This window comes from Pelodiscus sinensis, chromosome 5 (genome assembly GCF_052426305.1).
Source record: "Pelodiscus sinensis isolate ZL-2025 chromosome 5, ASM5242630v1, whole genome shotgun sequence".
NCBI classification, from domain to species: Eukaryota; Metazoa; Chordata; order Testudines; family Trionychidae; genus Pelodiscus; species Pelodiscus sinensis.
Genome location: NC_143056.1, coordinates 125,780,773 through 125,792,622, shown reverse-complemented (window position 1 = coordinate 125,792,622; position 11,850 = coordinate 125,780,773). Strand labels below are relative to the sequence as shown.

Here is an 11,850-nt window from a genome sequence, read left to right as displayed (position 1 = left end):
TGAAGAAGTAGGAAGCACAATGTTTCAGGACTTTGGGTCAGGCATGGAAACCAGAGACTTTTATCATGCCGGCCTGCACTCAAAAGTAAGCACTGAGTGATCAAAATGAGCAGCTCCAATTTTTTACTTTGTAACCTTTTTATTAGATAAAAACAATAATAATACAGGCAGTGAAATGAAATGTCCGGGTGAAACAGAAGATCAGAACACGGTGGCTTTCTAAATAAAATGTTGCCAAAATCGCCATGTTTCTTTTTTGATGAATTGGCATTCAACCGATGGGAAAAAAGTTCCATTGGAAAAATGTTTAGTCTCTACCTTATGTAGCTCATTGAATCAATGCCCTGCCACTGCATGGACCCCAGGGATTGACAGATTTTGGTCCCACCTGCTCTTTGCCTCTGCCACAACAGCTTAGTCTCCAGAGGACTGTAATGCTTCAGTCTAATACTGGTTAATGACTTGCTTATCCCACTACTGGGACCAGTACGGACCACTGTACTACTCCTAGCACTGATCCCAGAACAGATCCAAGTACTGATCAAAGCACTGGTCCCAGCACTGAGCCATATAGGAACTTACGCAAGAGTTCTGATTCACTCTCTGTTTTGCAGCTCATGACGTAGTGCAGCACCGGCTGTGTTATGTTCATTACACTCATCCCCAGACTGGTCAGTAGTTCAGGAGCCACGCTTTCAGGCCCACCATTTACAAGGGCTGGTGAAAAAAAGGTGCAAAGCAAAGCCAGAAGCCTATGGAATGATGGGATGGAAAGAACTGTGATGGTTAGCATGCCCCCGTGAGGCACCACTATCTGTTCCCATAGGTCCCAATGGCAGAGAGTGGCAAGTTGCACAGTTGCATTTGTCGATGCAAGAGCAGTGACCATGGATGCATTCCATTGACACTAAGAGCGTTGTATGGATTTGCACAGCCAATGTAATTAAAGTGGCTTATGACTGTAGATGTCACTTAAGTCAACTTAAAAGGCTGCAGGCCAGGTCTACTCTACAGACCTATAATGACATCACTCAGGGGTGTGAAAAATCCACAGACTTCTGAGTGCTGTAGTTATCCCGACCAAACCCCCAGGTAGACAGACCTATGTTGACAGGAAAGCGTCTCCCATCTAGACAGCTGCCGCCTCTTGGGGAGGTGGATTAACTGCACTGACAAGAGAAGCTCTCCTGTTAGCTTAGGGCAGCGGTTCTCAAACTTTTTGGGCTTCGGAGCCTCTTGCATGCGTAAAAATTTATGCGGAGCCCCAGCTGTCCACTGATTGTATGTGCTGTACCTATTGATGTTTCCAGTTTGTCAACCTCGCGGAGCCCTGGGGCTCTGCGGAGCACAGTTTGAGAAACACTGGCTTAGGGGCATCTTCATGAAAGCACTATGAATCTGCGTCCGTCAGATTCCCAAGGAAAAAAGTGTATAAAAGAATTTGGGGCCCGACCCACGAAAATGAATGCAAGTTACAATAGTCGCTTTTGTGATGCACGATACTAATGCAAGCAGACGCCCTGCTCCTCCACATGTGCATGGTCAGAATTACATGTGGATATACATATGCCACACACTCACCACACATGCACAAATGTACCCAGAAACAACATCTGTGTACCACATGCACACGCCGACATGAATGCCACACGTATATGCGGACATACCACTGTGAACAAGTGCTTCAGACTGATTCAGGGTCCATCCTGAAGCTTTATTGAAGAAGCTGCCAGGGAAATGTTCAGGACCAAAACATGGGGAGTTGGATTGTGCTGGTGCGTCATCATATTATTTCATTCTGTACAGTGTGAACTACAGATGGTGTGGAGCCAGGGAGAGGCTGGCCGAAACGAGTTCCTTCTGAGATGTGCGATGAGCTGGGTTCTAGACCTGCACTCAGGAAGTGGAATGAGCTAAATCATGTGGGATGGGGATGGTTTTTACTTCTCAGAGAAGCTGCTGCTGGCACCGTCTCTCACAGGACTTCCTCCTGAGGCCCCTTCTTCAGTCTCCTCTTTGGGGTCATAAGCCTCATTGGTGTACGGTGGCGGAGGGGGCATTGGTGCGGAGGGAACCCCGAAGTTTGTATTGACAGCATATGGCATGTACAACATGGACTGAAAAACAAGAGGTGAGCTCTCAATGATAACATTATCTCTATTCCCACTCCTACAACCATCGCCTTCCTCACCCTTCTATCAGCATACCCTTCCACTACCACCATCATCTTCTTCATCACTAGAGTTCTTATAACTAGGGCAGGTGCATCCCTGAGGTAAGTCACCCTTTGTGATTGGTGGCATTGCACCAGGGATGAATCTATGCCATCCTCACTAACTGCATTATCATCCCCCATCTTGGTAGGATTTTCTCTGTGGAGGTGAATGGGTCCCAGCTGTGAGAGAAGATAACCTGATCTTTTGCTGAAGTGATTACCTTTTGGATACAGACACTATAATAAATTCTCTTAGGTCCTAACTCAGCAGGCTTGCTGAGAGGCACTTAAAGGGTTGATGTGATAGGTCTCACTATGTCAGAGAGCGTCTCTCTGTGCTCATGACTAGGCCTGCTTGAAAATGTCCTATTAAAAAAAAAGCTGCTTTTTGACAACACAAAACAAATTGCCAAACTATTCTGTCTGAGTAAACAAATTGTTTTATGAAAAAGTATCCAGTTTCCCAGGAAAAAATTTTTCATCAAAAAAAGATAAAACCCCAAACTGAGATTCTGGTACAATACCTAATGGGAAATGTAGTTTGGTTGCCTGCTGTCCCCATTCTTTGCTATAGGTCAGCCTCCCAGATTAGACTACATTTCCCAAGACACACTATGGCCAAGGTTTCCCAGGATGCAAAAACATGCCTCACCAAGAGGGGAGATGGTATTGCATCATGGGAGTTGTAGTCAGCCCAAGGAGACTGGTGTACAAAGGAGAATGGCAACATGAGGCATTCAAACTACAAAGCCCATTAGGCCCCATGGCAGCATTTCCAAATCAAAATCTTTTGGGTTTTCTCAAAATATTTTGGTATTTTAGTGGCTACTGAAAAAATGTCTGTGGAAAATTTAGACAGAAAAGGGTTTTTTTTTCCATAAAAGTTAACATGGTTTTCAACATTTGAGAAAACATTAGCCTATCCATATGTGAAACTACCTACTCCCAGGTCAACAAGGGAGTGACCTTATCTCAGCTGCCCCTTTTCCTTCACAAAGGGGCTCAGAAGAAGGGCCAGGGGAACTGCTGCACAGGAGGCAGTCAGCCTTTGGGAGAGTCACAGTCATCCCAGGATTCCAGCTGTGAGTTGTGCCCCAAATAAGGAGTTTCCTGGCGCCTGGATTCATTTATGTTGCTGTCTGTTGAGAAACATTGTCCCTGGGAGAATGTTCACAGCCGTAGCTTTTGGGAGGGGAGTTTGCAGGCAGTGTGTTCCCTGTCAACTGTGCACTTGTGTGACCACGTAGGAGAGATTCATATGCCGCTCAGCTGATTAACAGCCCACACCTAGATTTTTTGTTTCTACTGGTGGTGCACGTTCACACATGCCTCAGTGCACATAAAATGTATTCCACACATGGACAGGAAAAAAAAATCTGTGCATGGATTTAAAAGATTAGAGGGAACATTGTTTGCAGCATCATGATTTCATGGCTAGTTAGCTGTTCATCCAGCAGCTGCTCTAAAACACTGACACAGTGGCTACCCCCACGGAGCTGACTGCCAGTCAGGTATTGCTGGAGCACAAAGGACTCAGGCAGTGTTTTCTGTACATCCCCTCCACCAAGGGAGTAAGAGCTGGCTGTGGCACAGAATTCCCACCTGGCATGGGAATTCTCTGCGGGAGAGATCCAGAGCACAAAAGGGTGGGATTGCAGCTTGGGATCTGGCCCAGTTACAGTTTCCTGTTTCCATCCCCACCAGGTGCAGGAAGATGAAATGCAGCCCCACAGAAATTAAAATGCTGACAATGAAGATCAGCATGGTAGCCAATGAGAACTGGGATTACTTTCCTCTTGTATAACCAAAAAAGGGGGATGATTTGACTTGGTTAAGAACTGAGGTAAAAAAGGACAGAAAGTGGGGAACTTCGTCTGCAAAAAATGACAACAAAAATTTAACAACTGCCAGAACATTCTGATTCAACATAGAGCCATAGTGCCTCATTGAAATTGTCATTTGGGTGCCTTATACTTCCACTGTCCTCTACGGGCTGTGTTCACTGGCAGGATTATATTTCTCATGATTTGTCACTTTCCTCTTAGTGGTGAAGGGAGGAGGTGTGTCACAAGCAAACCTGCCCATGGTGCAACATGGGAGATGTAGTCCAGCTAGAGAAAATGGCCCATAGAAACTGGAGCACGCGGCGAACTACAACCGATGTGAGATACAGTGGCACCACTCTGAATCTAAATAGCCTGGTTTTCAGGTGTTCAGAGTTTTGGCAAAATAATATTTTCAGACAAAATCAGGCACCTTCTACAACTATTCTCATGTAGTGGAAACCTCAATTTCCCATTTAAAAAAATTGACAAAATTGTCAACCAGTCCTATCTCAGGGCCAGTCAGTTTCCCTTGCACTGTCCCCTGATATGCCTTCAGTTCAGGACCTTCCTAAAGGATGTTCCTCCCATCAAGGAGGGTGCTTCGCATTCCCCCTCCCTCTTTTAACACTTGCTCGAGGCAGAAAGACTCACAGTGTCGGGGGTGTAGCCGATGGCTTGCTTCGCAACATACGAGGTTGAGACCGCAATGCAGAACTCCAGCACGGTCATGAAGAGCAGCATGACTGTGATCCCCGTTCTAGCACTCTGGGGAGCACAAAATCACAGGGGATGCTAATTACTTTTGACTGCTAGTGGGAACACACTGCACGGGACTGGCGTGAGGTAACACACAGGGGTGTCCAGTTCTAGAGATGCAGAAATCCGGTTCCGGTTCCTTCCTTTTCCCGGGCACACAGAATTCTCCTCCTCTTTCCAGCTGCTCCACAGCCCCACTAATTGTGAGGTATGGAACCATTCCACTATCAGAGATCATAGGGCTCTGTTTTTTCCTGCATCTATAGGGATCTGTGCCCCTGAGATTCTCAAGATAGCTTTCCCAATTATCACCTCTAATACCATTAACTCACAAACATCCCACTCTCCCCACCTCTAATATCGTCAATTCACAGACACTTACCTTCCTTCCTCCCCCCCCCCCTGCATCCCCCTCCTGTTCTGAAATGTGATTTGTCCTTTTCATATGTGTTCATTTTTTTTAATTGTATCCTTTGGTATATATGGTTGTGACTATTTTCTTCCACTATTTGATCTGAGGAAGTGGGTGTGGCCCACGAAAGCTCATCATCTAATAAACCATCTTGTTAGTCTTTAAAGTGCTACATTGTCCTGCATTTTGCTTCAGCTACCCCAGACTAACACGGCTACATTTCTATCACTCAATAGGGGCAGTCTTTTGTCAAGATGCAGGATTATGCACTATGGAGGCAGTGTTGTCTAGTGGATAGAGGACTGAACTAGGATTAAGAAAAACTGGGTCTGCTGGGTGACTTTAGGCAAGTGGCTTCATCTCCCCGTGCCTCTGTTTCCTCATTTGTGTGAAGTGGGGTTTAAACAAAGTAAAACAGGCATTTGGGTCCAATCTTGCTCCCACGGAAGTCAACAGGAGTTATTGTTAATTTGCATGTTGACAGCAGCTGGAAACCCCAGCCATGGATTAGCACCCTAATGGGATAGGATCTGTAGGAAACACAGAACAAAAGCATGATCTTTGCCTGGATTTTGACCCTGGCAGGAATTTTGACCCTGGTTTTATCAGGAGCAGAATCAAGCACATTAGTAGAACCCTGGAAATCTGCAGATATCCACTTTATATCCGCAGCTCAGTTTTGTGGATATGGCTGCAGATGCAGTTACAAAAATTGTATCTAGAACCCTACAAAGTTGCAGATACCCACTTTATATCCATGGGTGTCTGCATCTATGGATATCAATGTGGATATCCACGGAAGTCAGCGTGAAAGTTCACTGTGAGTGTGAAAGTCCATTTGTATCCAGATGCAGATACAAATACACATGCTTTACACAAGAGAGTGAATTTTTGTCAGTTTTTCCCCAGATCAAAAGTCTGGCACTGAACGCACGGATAATTTCTATCCTGGAGTTAAGGATTTAAAACAATTCCCAGTATTAAAAAAAAAACCACACACACACACACCTGTTAGGGCCGGTCTTGGTAGACTTAACTCAGACTCAGTGCAGGGTGATACACCTCTTAGGATCCCTTCCAGCCTTATACGTCTATAATTTTATGGCAGAGTCTGGCCACTTACCCACCAAAGGTATTCTTCATGGTTATCATAACGTGAGGGATTCAAAATCAGATCCGCTATCAAGATAATTATCCCAAAAGATGAAACAGTAGCACTAGTGTTGTTTATTTTCTGGTTGCTTCTCACCTGAGAAAGATGTGCAGAGGGTGAGGCTGTGTGTAGGCATAGCACAGGTTTAGCTGAAATAAGAACCAAGTTCTGAGATCATTCCTGAACCCCTGTATGGCCACCATGGATAGACACAAAAAAATTTCTCACAGATATGGGATATTCTCCTTGAAGTATCTGAATGATCTTATTAAATGAGCTTGTCTGCAAATAGATTTTGCTTCTATTCTGTAGGTTAACGTAATCATTTTGATTTAGCTAATTGGATTTTTATAAATAAATGTTTGTTTGTAAATTATAGAATACAAATAATTAGCTTATAATTTAACCATTCACATTAAATACACAATTCAAGCACAGCCAAGGTGAAGTAGCAAATGGATTATACACTAGGAGGAGTTTATGTATTATGGGACATTTATATATAGTTTACTTTTCTGTAAATATATTTTGAAAAAAAAATAGAAACCAGCCCTGGTTCTTCCCTTTCTTTTGATATTAGAATAGAGCCAAAAAACAAAACCCAAAAAACTCAGTTTCAGGAAAGAAATAGTAGCCCGCTTACACTAAGCCTCTGGCTGCCAGGTATTAGGGCTGGATGGATCATCTGGAAATTGCCCTGTTTTGTTCATTCTCTGTGAGGATCTGGCACTGGCCACTGTGGGCAGACAAGATACGGGGCTAGATGGACCTTTGATCCGACCCTATATGTCCATTCCTACAGTCTTATGTTATGGCAGCTAGGCCTGAGAATGGTACACCCAGGAGAACTGCAAAGCTATTTTACGGACATTTCCTCTTGGCTACATCTACACTGGCCCCTTTTTCGGAAGGGCCATGCTAATTTTGAAAGTGAGAATAGGGAAATCCGTGGGGGATTTAAATATCCCCCGCGGATTTAAATAAACATGTCCGCCGCTTTTTTTCCGGCTTGGGGAAAAGCCGGAAAAAAAGCGTCTAGACTGGCCCGATCCTCCGGAATAAAGCCCTATTCCGGAGGATCTCTTATTCCTACTTTAGCGCCAGTCTAGACGTGATTCTCCAGAAAATAAACCCTTTTCCGGAGGATCTTTTATTCCTACTTGAAAGGGCCCTGGGCGCCCGGCACCTGCTTGCAGCTTTAAGGGGTGCCGCGTGACCTGGCATGTGGCACCCCTTACAGCTGCCATCAGGCACCCCCTATAGGTTGGCGCCCTGGGTAACTGCCCGGCTAGCCCCCCCCCTTAATCCGGCCCAGGTGGGGAGCAGAGCGGTGAGTCCAGGCCTGCATGCAGGATTCTCTGAGAACTATTCTTCGAGGACTTGGAAGCAAAATCCCTCAACGAGGCACTTTCCCTCTTAAAAGTGACTCCGAGTTTATGGAGATTTGTTGGGAAAATACCCCACCCCAGCCAAGCTCCATTAACGCTTCAGCTGCCTAGGTAAAACCAGGCCTTGCTTGGTGCCACGGTTCTGGCTACCAGCTGCCTGCCTGCTGTGTGAGCGTCAGAGTCTGGGAGACTGAACTTTGGATTTTAGTGTAGTTATTTAAAATCTGCACCTTGAGCCCTGCACCCCTTTGTGGGGGAAGGGAAATCCTAGCACCAGCAGCAGCCTGACTCCTGTCTGAAGAGGACGCCTGCCAGAAGTGAACATCAGCCCCTCTTTAGTGACTGAGAGGTCCCGACTATCTCTAAACCCAAGGGTCCTTCATGGAGTTGTGAGTGCACCAGCGGGGGTGGTCCTGGCTCCATGCCCAAAAGGGACAGGGCCTCGGCATAAGGGGCAGGGCTGGGGGACAGACAGCCCTCAGCACCGCATGGACTGCAGCATGCGCCCTTCCCTCCAGTCCTCAGAACCACCTGGAGCTACACTCTGATGGTGGTTCAAAGGACCAAGTATGGGTCATTCTGCAGTTACAATTTTCCTTCCAAGATGCCCTGGAAGGAGTAAAGGGGTGGACGCGCTGCTGAGTAAATTCATATGGGAAGAAAATAAGGAAGTTACATTTTGCTGAGCTGGAGGAGTTGTGCCTCCAAACCTGCAAGAGCCTGGCACCGAAAGAGGGAACCAGGTGAACAAGGTGCTTCTTGCAGGAAATAGGGCTGGAATGCTGATCTATACACTCACTTTGCAGAGGTGGTCACGGCAGGTATTGGATTAATATTTCACTGTCCATCATGCTAGGAAAACATGGATTTTTTTTTGTCTCCCTCTAGAAGCGGAGACACATGAAGGGTTTTAAGGCTGCTACTGCAGCTACTTAAGGCTCCTGGTCTGCTAGTTCAAGTAGCAAAGAATTTTCTTTTGGGTGTCAAGGTTCCAAAGATCTAAGCCATGTGGCTGGTTTAACAGTCAATTACACATGCTGCGTAGATCCTAGGGTAAAAGTGAGCCTGATTTTTCTCTCTTCGGTCCTCTTATTTAAAAATGAGATTTTGGGGCTTATGTAATTTTTGGAGTTCAAAGAATTGCCTGAATTTTAGGGCTTCATATAGTTCTGTGACGTTGGGAAGGTTACCTATGACCACAACAATAAATCCCAGCAGTTGGTTATCTGCGAAGTCTGCCATTGGCTAGCTAACATATTCTTGGGAGTGGCTCATTGTTATCAGCGTATGGCTCATGGGGCGAATTATGCAATGTGTCTTTCCCCTTAGAAAAGACAGTTCTTATTATGCAGAGAAAAGAAAATAGATGATAAAAAATAAGAAGCATTGAAACATTCAAAATTTCATTGAAATTGTGATTTTGTGTGTGTGGGGGGGAAATGGTGAATACATTTCTACAACATTTTTCATTCATTCCCCTATTATTTGATCTGTGGTAGGTCTCAAGCAAAAACTTAGACACGTGCCTAATTTTTAGCACCTCCTGAAGTTTCACAGGCTACGTCCAGACTGCACGCCTTTTTCAACATAGGCTTTTTCGACAGTATCTTTTGAAAAAGCCTCTTTCGAAAAAGAGCATCTAGACAACAAGAAGATTTTTTCAAAAAAGTGGCTCGCTTTTTCGAAAGAGTTTAGATGCTCTCTTTTGAAAAAGCCTTGTTTTCATGCAATAACACCTTTTTTCAAAAGATGTCTTTCAAAAAAAGGCGTTCTCCCTTGTAAAACAAGGTTTACCACTGTTGACAAAACTGCTGCATTCTGTTGATTTATTGTCAACAGAACACGGTGGTAGTTTAGATGCAGGTATAGTTTTTTTGAAAAAAGGCCACTTTAAAAAAAAAAAACTGTAGTCTTGACACACCCACAGATACTTAACTGTTTTGCTCAATAGGAACCATGCTTGAAGTCCCCTTCTCTTCATTCCTTTAATATATTTCTGGCTACTTTAATTCTTCTAGATTCCCTTTATTTTGTTTCAGGCTCCCTGGAACCTTTGTGGTGTGGAGAGGGCAAATAAAGAAGTTATTTTTTAGTTCCCATAATAGAAGAACTAGAGGACACCAAATGAAGTTAATGGATAGCTGGTTTAAAACTAATAAAAGAAAGTTCTTCTTCACACAGCCTGTAAAAGTGGCAAGGAGTCCTGTGGCTCCTTATAGACTAACCGAAGTGTTGGAGCATAAGCTTTCATGGGCAAAGACCCACTTTGTCAGATGCATGGAAACATCTGATGAAGTGGGTCTTTGACCACAAAAGCTTATGCTCCAACACTTTGGTTAGTCTATAAGGTGCCACAGGACTCCTTGCCGCTTTTGCAGATTCAGACTAACACAGCTACCCCTCTGATACTTGACACAGCATGTAGTCAACCTGTGGAACTCCTTGCCAGAGGAGGCTGTGAAGGCTAGGACTATAACAGAGTTTAAAGAGAAGCTAGATAATTTCATGGAGGTTAGGTCTATAAAAGGCTATTTGCTAGGGAATAGAAATGGTGTCCCCTGGCCTCTGTTTGTCAGATGTTGGAGAAGGATGGCAAGATATAAATCGCTTGATCATTTGTCTTCGGTCCACCCTCTCTGGGGCACCTGGTGCTGGCCACTGTGGGCAGACAGGCTACTGGACTAGATGGACCTTTGTTCTGACCCAGTACGGCCGTTCTTATGTTCTTATGTCTTTCCCTTGTTCCTTGGTAGCCTGGTTGCTGTTTGCAGCTCTACTTTCTATTAGATTCCTTTATATTGAGCTATAAACCTAATTGAGGTTTATATCTCAAAAGAAAAATTGTTGGGCCACTAGAAACTCACCAGCCAGGTGCGGGGATGATTCTCAGCTGCAACCGAGAGGGATCCAGCAATAACAAACTGCCCAGGAAAGAGAAAATCATCATTCAGACTTCACATTTACCAGAAAGGTGGCTCCTCCAAGACAGGCGGTGAGGGGAACAAGGGAAAAGAATGGCACTCCCCCCAGCGAGAACAATCATAATTGTTTTACCCAGTGCTTACAGAACACTTTCCATTTAATAAGGCAGCCAATCAGGTTCACTGAAACCCTTTCAGTTAAGGTGACATCCAGACCATAATCCTTTCCCATAGATTCTCCGCCTCCTTTTCTCTTTTCCTGCTCCTTTCTGACAACTGAGCGTTTGCTCCTCTCCCCATAAATAGAGGCGCGGTGATTGGATTGGTCCTGAGAAGAGTGCAGGATGTCACCAGGTTCCTTAATTTCACCCAGAGCAGCTGTGCCATCTGCTGCTTATGTCTCCGCCAATGGTGTCTGAGCATCTCAAGGCTGACCTGCAGCATGGGTGGTACACAGGTAGAGGACTGCTCGGAGGTTTCCTGGCCCTCTGCTCCAGGCAGATAGAGAATACAGAGTTCCCCACAAGGTTTCTGAGTCACTTTTACCACGACCTGGCTCTGGCTTCCAGCCTGGCCAGTGGGGTGGGGAGGAAGGGCTAGGAGAAAGAGGGGGACCCTAACAAGGCCCAGTTCAGCCAGGGGAGTTGCAAAGGGGTGGAAACATGAGCTTTTGCCACAGCCTAGTAAGCTAGAAGTGCTCAGACAGTGACCTCACAAAGGCCTGGGCCTTGACATCAGCCCACGAGGCAGAGGTGTGGAGCCAATGATTTTATGGAGGCTTGAGAGACATCAGTCCAGCAGAACGGTGAAGGCAGGGACCCCACAGCAACTTGGCCTGTAACACCAGCCCAACACGGCAATTTGGGAGAAGAGAGCGAGCAGATTTTCAAAAACGTAAAGCCAGAACATCCAGCATATAGAACCGGTGAGGTGAGGGAGCAGGGACTGTGAAAGTGGTACTCAGTGGTAGCTGGTGGAAGGCACCTGTCTGTCAAGTGTGTGAGGGTGGGTTTCCTTTGCGGTGTACTAAGGTGGCCTACGTTTTTGATGGCTGGACCAGGGCACTGCATAATGTAGGACAGCAGACTAATAATCTGCTGAGAAAAGGTAGGAATGGGACTAGCAATTAGATGGTTCAATGATCTACCAAGTAACAGCAGCAAGGGTAGCAGCAGACTG

At 45.4% G+C, this 11,850-nt stretch overlaps 1 protein-coding gene across 3 annotated transcripts; it reads right to left on the bottom strand.

Moving 5' to 3' along the window:
- Window positions 1-835: 835 nt before the first annotated feature.
- Window positions 836-11,237, bottom strand: LOC112546334 (membrane-spanning 4-domains subfamily A member 15-like). Of its 3 annotated transcripts, none has more exons than XM_089778732.1 (6): window positions 11,107-11,184; window positions 10,615-10,671; window positions 9,687-9,801; window positions 6,333-6,458; window positions 4,693-4,806; window positions 836-2,117 (listed from the first exon to the last, which is right to left on the bottom strand). In XM_089778732.1, exons 3-6 carry the CDS (start codon window positions 9,729-9,731, stop codon window positions 1,941-1,943), a joined length of 462 nt encoding a protein of 153 aa, XP_089634858.1. In that variant the 5' UTR covers window positions 9,732-9,801; window positions 10,615-10,671; window positions 11,107-11,184; the 3' UTR covers window positions 836-1,940. The 3 variants fall into 3 exon arrangements, with proteins under 3 accessions (XP_089634858.1, XP_089634857.1, XP_089634856.1); XM_089778731.1 differs by lacking the exon at window positions 11,107-11,184 and adding an exon at window positions 10,816-10,952; XM_089778730.1 differs by lacking the exon at window positions 9,687-9,801 and having other exon boundaries at window positions 11,107-11,237.
- Between the last annotated feature and the right edge of the window lie 613 nt (window positions 11,238-11,850).